A 12109-nucleotide genomic window follows, 5' to 3' on the forward strand; every position below is an offset into this window, starting at 1 on the left:
CGCGCTCCGCCCTTGTGGGGGCCCTCACCGAGGGCACACCCGCCTTAGGTGATTGTTCACACCTCAGGTCACACCTCCCGACAAACGGACGGAGGGACCAATCGGCACTTTCGGAAGGTATCAGCTCGGGTAATCACCCCTCCCTGGGCCTGGCCGTTACCAGGGGGTACGTACGTGTCCTACCTGTCTACCCGGGGCGGGGAATTACGCGTTACCCCGTCACCGGCTACGCATGGAAGTGCGTGGGTCGGCCTTCAGACACGCACAGGGAGGAAAGAAGAGAAAGGGAAAGGAAAGAAGAGAGGGTCTCAAACGCCGTAGCGGAGAAAAGGGCAAGGAGAAGAGGGAAGGAAAAGAGAAGGACAGAGGAAGGACGAGGACTGGCAAGTGTAAGAGCAAGGAATTTGGAACAGTTTCGAGCGTCCGTCTCCGGACGTAGGCACAAACCATACTCCCAGAGGGGGAGAAAGGAAGGAAAGAGACAGAGGTGAGGGGGGGGGGGGGGGGGGGGGCGAAGATGGGGGACGGGGAGGGATGCGGAAAGGGAAGGGAAGGTATGCAGCCCGGAAAAGGAAGGAGGGCCACATTAGCTCGGGGTCCCGTGCTCGCTACGCACGTGTCCACAAAAGAGTTGTGGACCCCCTGGGGGGGGTCACTCGAGTGTGTATCATCAAGGGCGAACCATTCGAAGCGCCTAGCTAGCGGAACAGTACCGACCGCAAGGTCCAAATGAGATAAATTTGTCGTGGAGGCAGACAAAAATGTAGGAACCCCTTTGTTGAGGCAAACTAGATCCGCTTCGTGGAAGACGGCTAGCAATAGTGAGCCACGTGGACAAGGATGTGGAGATCCCCAAAGCGGGTGGTGGGCATTGAAGTCCCCAACCAGCAAACAGGGGGGTGGAAGCTGACCAAGAAGATGAAGGAGATCAGCTCGTGCCATTGGTGTGGACAATGGAATGTATACAGTACAAAGACAGAACGTGTATCCGGAAAGGGAAAGACGGACGGCAACAGCTTGGAAGGAAGTGTTTAAATGGATTGGGTGATAATGGAGAGTTTCATGGAGAAGAATCATGAGTCCTCCAAGTGCTGGAGTGCCTTCAACAGAGGGGAGATCATATCGGACGGACTGAAAATGAGGGAGAACAAAGCGGTCATGGGGACGCAGCTTTGTTTCCTGAAGACAGAAGATGACCGGCGAGTAGGTTCATAAGAGGATCGACAATTCATCCCGATTGGCTCGAATACGCGGATATTCCAGTGGATAATGGACATAGGGTGAACAGAAAATGGAGGAATGTGACCAAGGTCGCTGTCAACTCAAAGACTGCTCAGAGATTGCGACCGACAGCATGGAATGGCATTCAGCCGAAGGCAGAAGATCCTGATCCATAGGTTGGTCAGGAGCAGCTCCTGCCACCAGCGATCGGCTGGTTGATCGGCCGCCAAGCAGTGCGCCTCGGCGACACAGAAGACGGCCGAGGGCGATTTCCGCCAGGTGGTGCTGTAGATGGGACACGCCTTGGTGGAGAAGGAGAGGAACTGGGCTTCTTTGTAGCCTTCTTGGAAGTATGATGTTTAGATGAAGGAGGAACCGATGGTTGGGAAGTTGCGGTACGTAAAAACTCTTCACGAGTATGCTCTTTTTTCGAAGTCTTGGTGTCCGACTTTTGGGCTCGAGATTTAGCAGAACCCGACGAAGGGTGAGCCAGAGAGTGGGCAGGCGAAAGTGGTGAGGCTGAACGGGCGATCTTTGCACTGGCCAATCTGACGACCGTGGCACTAAAGGTGAGGTCGCAAGTCTGTGTGGCCGCCTCCTTTGTTGGCCGAGGAGAAGCAAGGACAGTGCTGTATTTTCCTGTCTGAGGCACGGTGGGCTGTCGAGGGGCGAATAATTTTCGAGCAGCAAAGGTAGACACCTTTTCCTTCACCCTAATTTCCTGGATGAGCTTTTCGTCCTTAAAAATGGGGCAATCTCGAGAGGAAGCAGCGTGGTCACCCATACAGTTGATGCAGCAAGGGGATGGAGGTGGACAAGCACCCTCATGGGCATCCTTGCCACACGTAACACATTTGGCCGGATTGGTACAGGACTGGCTGGTGTGATTGAACCACTGACACTGATGGCAACATGTAGGGTTTGGGACGTAAGGGCGAATGGAAATTATCTCATAGCCTGCTTTGATTTTCGATGGGAGTTGAACTTTGTCAAATACCAAGAAGACAGTGCGGGTTGGAATGATGTTCGTGTCAACCCTTTTCATAACCCTATGAACAGCCGTTACGCCCTGGTCAGACAGGTAGTGCTGAATTTCTTCGTCAGACAATCCTTCGAGGGAGCGTGTATAAACGACTCCACGCGAGGAATTTAAAGTACGGTGTGGTTCCACCCGGACAGGGAAGGTGTGTAGTAGTGAGGTACGCAGCAATTTTTGTGCCTGGAGGGCACTGACTGTTTTTAACAACAGGGTGCCATTCCGTAATCTGGAACAAGAGTTTACAGAACCTGCAATTGCGTCGACACCTTTCTGAATAATGAAAGGGTTGACCGTGGAGAAGTCGTGACCTTCGTCAGACCGAGAAACAACAAGGAACTGTGGCAACGATGGAAGAACTGTCTGTGGCTGAGACTCAGTGAACTTACGCTTGTGAGCAGACATAGTGGAAGGTGAGGAAACCATTGCGGAAGAATCCCCCATGATTACCGGCGTCTCTGATGGCGCGCTCCTCCCTTGTGGGGGCCCTCTCTGAGGGTGATTGTTCACACCTCAGGTCACACCTCCCGACAAACGGACAGAGGGACCAATCGGCACTTTTGGAAGGTATCAGCTCGGGTAATCACCCCTCCCTGGGCCTGGCCGTTACCAGGGGGTACGTACGTGTCCTACCTGTCTACCCAGGGCGGGGAATTACGCGTTACCCCGTCACCGGCTACGCATGGAAGTGTGTGGGTCGGCCTTCAGACACGCACAGGGAGGAAAAAAGAGAAAGGGAAAGGAAAGAAGAGGGGTCTCAAACGCCTAAGCGGAGAAAAGGGCAAAGAGAAGAGGGAAGGAAAAGAGAAGGACAGAGGAAGGACGAAGACTGGCAAGTATAGAAAGCAAGGAATTTGTAACAGTTTCGAGCGTCCGTCTCCGGACGTAGGCACAAACCATACTCCCTGAGGGGAGAAAGGGAAGGAAAGAGCAAGAGGTGGAGGGGGGGGGGCGAAGATGGGGGACCGGGAAGGATGCGGAAAGGGAGGGTATGCAGCCCGGAAAGGAAGGAGGGCCACATTAGCTCGGGGTCCCGTGCTCGCTACGCACATATCCACAAAAGAGTTGTGGACCCCTTGGGGGGTACCTGTCAACTTGGGGCTGGGAATTATGTGTTGCCCAGTTACCTGTTATGCATCGGATGCTTGGGCCATCCATCAGGAGCGCACAGAGAGGAAGAAGAAAAAGAGGAACCTCAAACACCGAAGCAGAGGAACGAGAGGAGAAGGAAACTAAGAAAGGAAAAGGGAATGAAAGACAGTGGTGAGACTGTTCTTATGTTAGCAACAGACAATGCGGAACATTCCCATTAACACCCCAGACTTGTTCCCCAATGGAGGGGAAAATAATAGCAAGCGGGTAGACAGGCAGCATGAAAGGGAAAAGATACTACAAAGGCTTGGGGCCCTGTGGTTGCCTAGGACAAACCCCCCCTCGGGGGGGGGGGGGGGGGGGGTGGTATGGAGGAGAGGGGGGGAGAAGGTGTCCTATGGGTGTGGTATAAGAGAGGCACCTTAACGTTGCTTTGCAATAGCTTTCAGCAATTGCACAAGCAAGCTCTGTTTCCTGTTTCTGTAAATACAACAGAACTGACTCAGACACAGGCCAACTGCTCACACAACAGAAGCAGGATGCACACACAAATGTACACAAAACCAGGAAGATTGGCATCTCATCACATTTATTCCTTGCAGATGTCAAGAAAATGTTTTCCTTTTCTAGAAGACTGTACACTAAAGCCAATGTAGTGGCACTCCATTCCAAAAAATGGTTCAAATGGCTCTGAGCACTATGGGACTCAACTGCTGAGGTCATTAGTCCCCTAGAACTTAGAACTAGTTAAACCTAACTAACCTAAGGACATCACAAACTTCCATGCCCGAGGCAGGATTCGAACCTGCGACCGTAGCGGTCTTGCGGTTCCAGACTGCAGTGCCTTTAACCGCACGGCCACTTCGGCCGGCTCACTCCATTCCAAACAGGTAGTAACAGTGACTTATTACATAACATCCAGGCTCTTATTATTATTATTATTATTATTATTATTATTATTATTATTAAATCAAATTAAGAACTAAGCATATAAGAAGATGTAACAAAAATTGGTGAAATATGTAAATAAATATGTAATGAAGCAATTATTTGTAAAATCCAAAATTTAATTTTTTTGCTAGATAATGTAAGTTTACAGGTGGGCTAATCAAACATTAATTCTTAATCAGTTCACTTCTGCTACAAAGTACTGAAGTACAAGTGTCTTCTATTGAGGCATTTAAGTCACAATGGAATGGGATGCACAATTAATTACATTACATTGTTCCAGACATTCTGTTGGCATGCAGTCTCCTGTCTGACTAACCTTCACAAGAAGTCAATGGTGCATACTTAAATGCCAGTAATATTTATGCGCTAAGAATAATATTCTCATGGGGATCTACAATTTCCCCATTCAATAAGCAAGACAAAATAATCAGATTTGAGTATCTTGGATTCTTATTCTGCATGGATTGCGGTTTGCTGGAAACTACATACCCACTTCACCTGGTACAACACTGACCTTCCGAACTGCATCTTCCATTATCTCCATAGCCTCTCAGAGAGGCATACTTGAAGTCTTCAGTTTCCTGATACTATCAGGAAACCAACTGAACTGACTTGCTATGTGTGAAACTAAACTGAGCACTAAACTGTTTAATGCTGACTAGGATACACTCACACACATTACAAGATCATAAGAAAAGTTCTCCATAACTGACTTCACAGCTTCAAAGTGAGAGAGGCAGAAGTACATCAGACAGCTGCTGCTTGTAGCATTGTAAACAATAAGAACATTTCAAGAAAATCTTCTTCCTTGCTGATATCAGTGTATTTACTTCTGGGGATTTTCTGCCACTCATTGCAACGGACAAACTGTACATGTAGCATGCACTAACTTAGGATAAAATACATCAAGTAATTTCTCTGATTTCAACATTTATGGAGCTGCACCTGTGTACATCAGTAGAACCCTCTTCTTTTATGCCATCTGACCTGGTACCTAGGTACATAATAAAAATGAATCTGGCAACTGCTGAGTTACTTGTTGTCCCCAAAGATTTACAATAAATTAAGTAGGGCTTGGATGCAGCCTCAGAGTCCAGCTTGCCCACAATTAGATTAGCAAATGAAACTGCCTATAGCATCTGTTGTCTCATTAGCAGAAATACATATGGGTGATTTGTCAATGTCAGCACTGATTTTTTCTAATATATCAACATAGTAAGAATTTAGGTAACTGTTCCTGAGAGTGGACTCATTGGGAATATGCAGGTGTGGTATTTCTGTAAGAAATGTTTAAGTTTAGGTACCTGAAGTTTCCAGGGTATGTGTCACAGCAACCAACACAAAACATAGTTGTTTGTAAAATTTACTATTAGTATTTATTACTTTTCCTGCAACTGTGTAAGTAGAATCCGTTTCTTTGAAGAAATCTATTGGTAATGCCTATCATGTAGGCTGCTTTGTAAATGACGTTCGGTTTGAGATTTCACCATACATCCTATAAGTTTATCACAAGTCTGGCTGAAGACTATTTTACCATTGGTTGTTAAAGTACTTTCAATAGACATTCATGTTATCAGCTTTGATGACAATGAAGAAACAACTGGTGCCATAGCTAACTTAAATGCAACTGATTGCTACACATTGCGTAGCATTTGAGAACAAGAAAGGACAGCATGTTCAGAACTTGTGCAATTTAGTTTGGAGTGTAACGTGATTGATGACAGTATGAGAAACACAATAATAAACTTAACTTTCTTTTCCTTTCTCGCTATGCAACGGAAATGTATGAGACTGACGAAAATGTATAATAATTCCACAGTAATATTACAATCTATAAAATTATGTAATTTAAAACTTTGAAGTAAGGGTTCTTTCAGTGTAATTTGTTGACATTTTAGATTTTTCTCTTTTTTAAAAAATTATACAAACAAAGGAACAGAATACGTAATTACATAATATCCAGACTCTAATAATACTGTTGAAGATTAATAATAATAACAATAACAACTTGCATGAACAGCTATATGAACCAAAACATGAGATTAATAAGACTTGCATGCCTCCATTCACAAGTAAGGTGTGTCACTCACTTTGAGATGGGTTTTTTTTTTCCTTATACTTTGTACTACCCTTGTGATCAAGACCAAAAAAAGGGGAAGGGAAGAAGAGTTATAGTTTAACATCCTGTTGATGATGAGATTATTAGCGACTGAGCACAAACTAGGATTGGGAAGGAAACTGGACATCTACTTTATAACAGAATTATCACAAGTAGAAGGTAGCAACCATAGAAACCCCAAATCTGGAGGGCAAATGGGTATTAGAACCACTCTTCTCCTGGATCCTAGTGCAGTTCTTACCAAACATTATGAAGAGTATGGAAAATTATAAAATGTTTACAGTGTTAGAGAGTTTAAAGAATACCAGTTTGTGTTGCATATGATGTCACATGCATGCCCAGTCATAACTGTGCCTCCCTCAGCAACAATGAATTTCTGTATGTTTTAACTACTTGTAAGCGCCATACCAAAGATTAAAAATTATTGCTACTAAATACTGATAAATTTGAATACATTTAATAACCTCCAGATTTAATTAGCACCCTCTAAATACAGGTGTTTCATCCTTATCTATGAATGCAAAAGTCTATCAACATTTATTACTACCCATCTGATATTATTCAAGATACAGCTTTCGTAGAGACCTAGCAAAAGATTACAAACAACTAACCTGTGCAAGTAACTTGTTTATTACAGTGGCTCTCTGTTGCGGCTGCAAATCCGGCATTTCATTTTGTATATCTTTGTCAGAAATGCCCTTTGGTATTTTCTGTGCCAAGGCAATAACCCTAGAACAAATTAGCAAAAGAGAAGACAAAGTATAATCTGACACTCTGAAAGCATAAGAGGATATTAGAGTAACAAAAGGAAGGAAACCATAACCATCCAAGAAGAGCTGCTGAAGCTCCACTTGATATATTACTCCATAGAGTGGCGGACAGTTATCATGTGGTAATGTGCTACAGCACACGGTAAATATCAAACTAAAATTACGCCATTTCTCTTTGAATGCGAGTCACAAATCATTCCATTTCTCTTGGAATGTGTGCTGGTATGCACATACATGGGTGAAAACACGTTTTGTAGTGCTCTCTCACAATAACTACAAACCAGTGTCAAGGGCTGAAATGATGGTCAGCCACGTTATGATCAACTCAGAGAAGGAACGAGACTGCCTGTGGTTAACTGTGCATGCTCTCATGTTTTGCGATCCCTTCCAGCACCGCGAGTGATACATTGCTCACAGCACCAGGCCAGCATTTTTCTTGTGAAAGCATAGAGTATGAAGGATTTCTGAGGAGCAGTTGACATAATGGCACCTCGGCCAAGTGGTCAAGAGCACTGACTGTCAATTTGTTGGCTCAGTTTGTTTTGTTTTATTCCTTACAATGTTAAACTACTAAATATATTGATAATTCAACTTATAAATGTAAAATTGATATATTCAATTTAGTTACAATTACTACCTTTGTAAGTCGAAAGGCTACAGATGATAGTAAAAAAAGCGAGTATATGAGGAAATTTACTATGAAAATGTTTTCTGTTGATGAAATGTTCTTGATCTGCTAAAGAGGCCCTTTTCCAGTAGATGTTTGAAGGAGAAAGTGAGACTTAAAGTGTTAGGTAAATTTATTTCATATGTAAATCTAACAACAGAAGGGCATGGGACGAGCCTCACCAATATGGCTCAAACTGTGCAAGCAGTAGCAGGTAGATGCCCTTTCAAGTTCCTTGAATAATTTGTGTGAGAGGGCTGTAGGAAAAGATAAAATGCTGTCTGAAGATTAACACGCAGAGTATGCAGGATTTTTTAGTAGAATTCATGTATCAGTAGGGTAGCCCAGTGATCAAGCCCACTGATGGGTAATTCATGAATTTGGGTTTAATTCCTGCAGTTATCATCATTTTCCTTCTTTTTTCATTTTATTTTATTCCTCACGATGTTAAATAATTAATTAAAAATTTAAATATATTTAAACAGTTCAGTTTGTAAACGTAAATATAATATATTCAATTTAGTTACAGTTACTAATGTAAGTGGTGAGGCTAGGCTACCACATTGTAGCACACTGGTAAAATTATACTAGACTGCATACATAAGCTTTCATATTTTGCTTGAAGCCTTTATTATAACTCCCATTTCACTGATATGTTTAGACAGTTTCAAACAAAAATAACTATAATACTTCTTCTAACAAGGGACATTCCCCATAACACCTCCTCAGATTTAGTGATAAGAGGCCACAGTGTGTAGCCAATCAGAAACTGAACACAGATCAAGCATGCAAATAGGAAGAAGGAATACTGAACTGTGAAGAAAAAAAAAAAAAAAAAAGCAAACTAGAAACAGTGAATGGTCCAAGAACAAGAAATGCAATATAGAGCAGCCAAAAGAGCAATGGCGTTGTGGTTAAATGGCTACAGTGTTGAACTGCCAAGTGGGTGAGCACCACTCAAACCTCCAATCCTTCATTCAAATCTGTGTCTGTGTCATGGCGTATTTGCAACAGTGAGGTGCTGAAATGATCGTCAGCCACGTTATGTTAAGCTCGGAGAAGGGACAAGACTGCCTGTGATTAACTGAGCATGCTCTGATGTGAGTGCTACATTGCTCACAGCACCAGACCAGCATTTTTCTTGTGAAAGCATAGAGCATGAGGGATTTTTGAGGAGCAGTTGACATAATGGCATCTTGGCCAAGTGGTCAAGAGCACTGACTGTCAATGGCAGTTGATTCTGCACATCTACTCTGTTAGCAGCCAAAAGGAAGTGGCTTTTGCACGGGAAACGTAAACGTTTGATTATGAGGCGACAAGTCAACTGAATGCTCCTGTGGAAAAGACGTCTTGTGTCATACAAGGCATTAGTGACAGCATGTGTCTCATATGATAGGAATGTCTTATCGAAGTAGCTAATTTGTATGACAGGTAAGTGAGTGTGATATGCCTCCTTTCCCGATCAAGGTGTTCAGATGAATGTGAATGTGATCACTCCCAAGGAAATGATGAAAACATAATAGTTTGTCACTTAAGCTGCAACAAATGAATGCAATAGTTTCACAATCATATAGTTTCTCTGTTGTATTTTTTTAATTTTCTGAAGTTGCATTCCATTTTGAAATTTCTGGCTCTTGAATTCCTTCACTGTAACATAGTTCACACTCGTGTGTTCGTTGTCTCAAAACTTGTAAAGCTGTGTATGCAGCTTTCAGCATCCTTAATTCATTTCACATGATTAACTTATATAAATGGTATATTTTCTTTATTATGTTTCTTCTTTAATACTCCACCCTCCATACATTTAAGGTGCTTCCTGTATTGTGGCACAATAGCTAGCAACAGAGCTGGAAGTGTTTAAATGTATCCATAATAGCGTCCGTCACACATCTTTATTTTCTGTCATACCTCTGCATTTTTTCAGTTTCAACAAATGGCGTGCTATTAACGCAGGAACAACTAGCTGGAAACAATTGTGGAGCAACTGAAAATTTATTACTTTCAGCAAGAGGGAAACAGCCACTGAAGGCAAGGGTGTTTCTAATTATTATTTTAAGAAGAGTATGGCAACATTATGTTCTTATGACAAAGGCAGTCTCTTTCTAATAATTTAACCATATACAATTAAATTCATTGTGCGCCTTGTAGATCATAAAAATAATGTACACGTTTCATTATCAATTTCAGTAGTTTCCTCTTGGGCATTTACTATTACAATAAGCCTTCAATAACCGCTTCTTCTAAATAATTGCTACTTCAAGACAGGAAATCTTGTTCTCCATCATCTACAGCATTTGCTTCCTTCTGACAATCAGTTAATAAAAATTTAATAAAAATCTAGTCATCACAAAATGCAGAATTTAGTATGTAATGTGAAAACTAAAGTATAGGCATAGCATGTGGTCTTCTTATGTGAAAATTATATCAATGTCAGTTTAATTGCAAGAATTAAGGAACTGTCTGAAGTAATGTGGACTAAACTGTGATACTGATATTAGCTGTGGTGGCAGACTAATCTGTAGTGTAGGCCAAGGTCTACGTTAGATTGAAAGGTGATAATCTGGTTGTGAGTTGGTGAGACCACCTAATGTGAAAGCCAAATGATTGTTGTGGTAACAGACTGACCTGTAGCATAGCCTAATGTTTATGTTAGTGCAATATTTAACCACCTCTGCAACATTTAACACACGTTTCATGGTAGAAACTAGAACTGAAAGACAAATTCCGTAGACGTACATTAGCTAATACACGAGTTTCCACTGAGTATTCTGATGCATAATGTGTACATACGAGGTGTGTGAGAAAAGTAATGAGGTTGATTCTTTATCTACCAAAGTTTTTTTATTTTTTTTTCAAACAAAAATACTGCCCCCTTCAGGGTAGTTCCCTTTGGCAGCTACACACCAGCTGAGTCATTGTTCCTAATCTCCGTAGCAGCACTGAAAGGCTTCAACTGGTAGAGCCTTTAAAATGTCAGTCATGAAAGTTCTCCAGAGTCCCAAAATGACATCCTTTTATGGCATTTTTCAATTTCAGGGAAAGAAAAAGGCCACAAGGAATCAGTCCAGGTGAATAGGGGGTGGGGAGGGCTGTGGAATAAAAGGAGTGCCTTTTGAGCTCAAAAATTCTGTGAGGGAAGTGGCTGTGTGACATGGGGCATTGTTGTGCTGCAGCATCCACTTCTCTGCTATGTGCAGTCTCATTCGATTCACTCTTTTCCTGAGCCATTCAAGGACATCTTTGTAAAACATTTTACTGACGGTTTTTCTTGGAAAAACAAATTCTTTGTGCACAATATCCCTACTGTCAGAAAGGGAAGTTAGCTTTGTTTCAATCTTTGATTTGCTCATTCAAGCTTTTTTCGGCTGAGATGTCTCAGTGAGCCACTCCTCACTTTGCCACTTTGTCTCTCGATCAAAGGTGAAAACACATGTTCAGCACCTATGACCAAATGACTCAACCATTCATAGACATTGGGAATCCTCTCTAGATGATCAACGCACTCATATTTTTGATTGTCCTTCCACTCAGTTGTGATGTTTTTTGGCACCATTTTGGCACAAACCTTTCGCATGTGCAAATCTTCAGTCAAAATTTGATGTACGGTGAAAGTGTTTAACAGGTCACGCATCACTCTTATTGTTAAACATCGGTCTAATCTCCTAAGAGCATGCACACGTTCAACGTTTTCGTTAGTTTTTGGAGTTGAAGGTCTCCCTGAGTGAGGTTCATCTTCAACATATTCTTGGCCTTTCAAAAATAATCTGTACCAGTGAAAAACTTGTACTCTTGGTAAAGAATTTTCCCCATATGCCTATTTAAGCTTTCCAAATGTCAAACTCATGGATTCCTCTAGTTTAGCACAAAACTTGATTGCGAAACGTTGCTCTACACTTCGCTGTTTTATTTTCTTAACACACAACAAAAACACAAGTTCACTGAAGGCACTCTCAAAAATCACATGATGGCTGCATGGATCTGAAACTTGGAATGAGCATCTGGAAGGGATGAACACACCAGTCTACAAAAGCAAAACAACACAGCACTGCCAGATCACTCATAGTGTTGTCTGTCTCATTACTTTTCCCACACATTTTATACCGTACATAAACCAAGAAAAATTCAAGGGAAGTTCATTATGTAACTTTTACTGCCAATGTCATCGTAATGTTGGTACAGTGGACAGCTGAAAGCAAGAGGAAAATACAGCTGTTATACAGGGCGATCCATTGATCGTGACTGGGCCAAATATC

The 12109-nt window shown here is 42.4% G+C and overlaps 1 protein-coding gene across 4 annotated transcripts in view; it reads right to left on the minus strand.

Annotated features, from left to right (window-relative positions):
- Positions 1–12109, minus strand: part of LOC126482378 (DNA-directed RNA polymerase III subunit RPC6) — a 77886-nt gene that overhangs the window by 42185 nt on the left and 23592 nt on the right. For all 4 annotated transcript variants that reach the window (XR_007587642.1, XM_050106476.1, XM_050106473.1 and 1 more), the window contains one exon: positions 7031–7148. Coding sequence is in view for 3 of the 4 variants with exons in the window: in XM_050106476.1 (XP_049962433.1) it covers positions 7031–7148 (118 nt within the window). In the remaining variant the exon portion in view is untranslated. The remainder of the gene's footprint in view (positions 1–7030; positions 7149–12109) is intronic.

The sequence above is a fragment of the Schistocerca serialis genome, chromosome 5 (genome assembly GCF_023864345.2).
Source record: "Schistocerca serialis cubense isolate TAMUIC-IGC-003099 chromosome 5, iqSchSeri2.2, whole genome shotgun sequence".
NCBI classification, from domain to species: Eukaryota; Metazoa; Arthropoda; class Insecta; order Orthoptera; family Acrididae; genus Schistocerca; species Schistocerca serialis.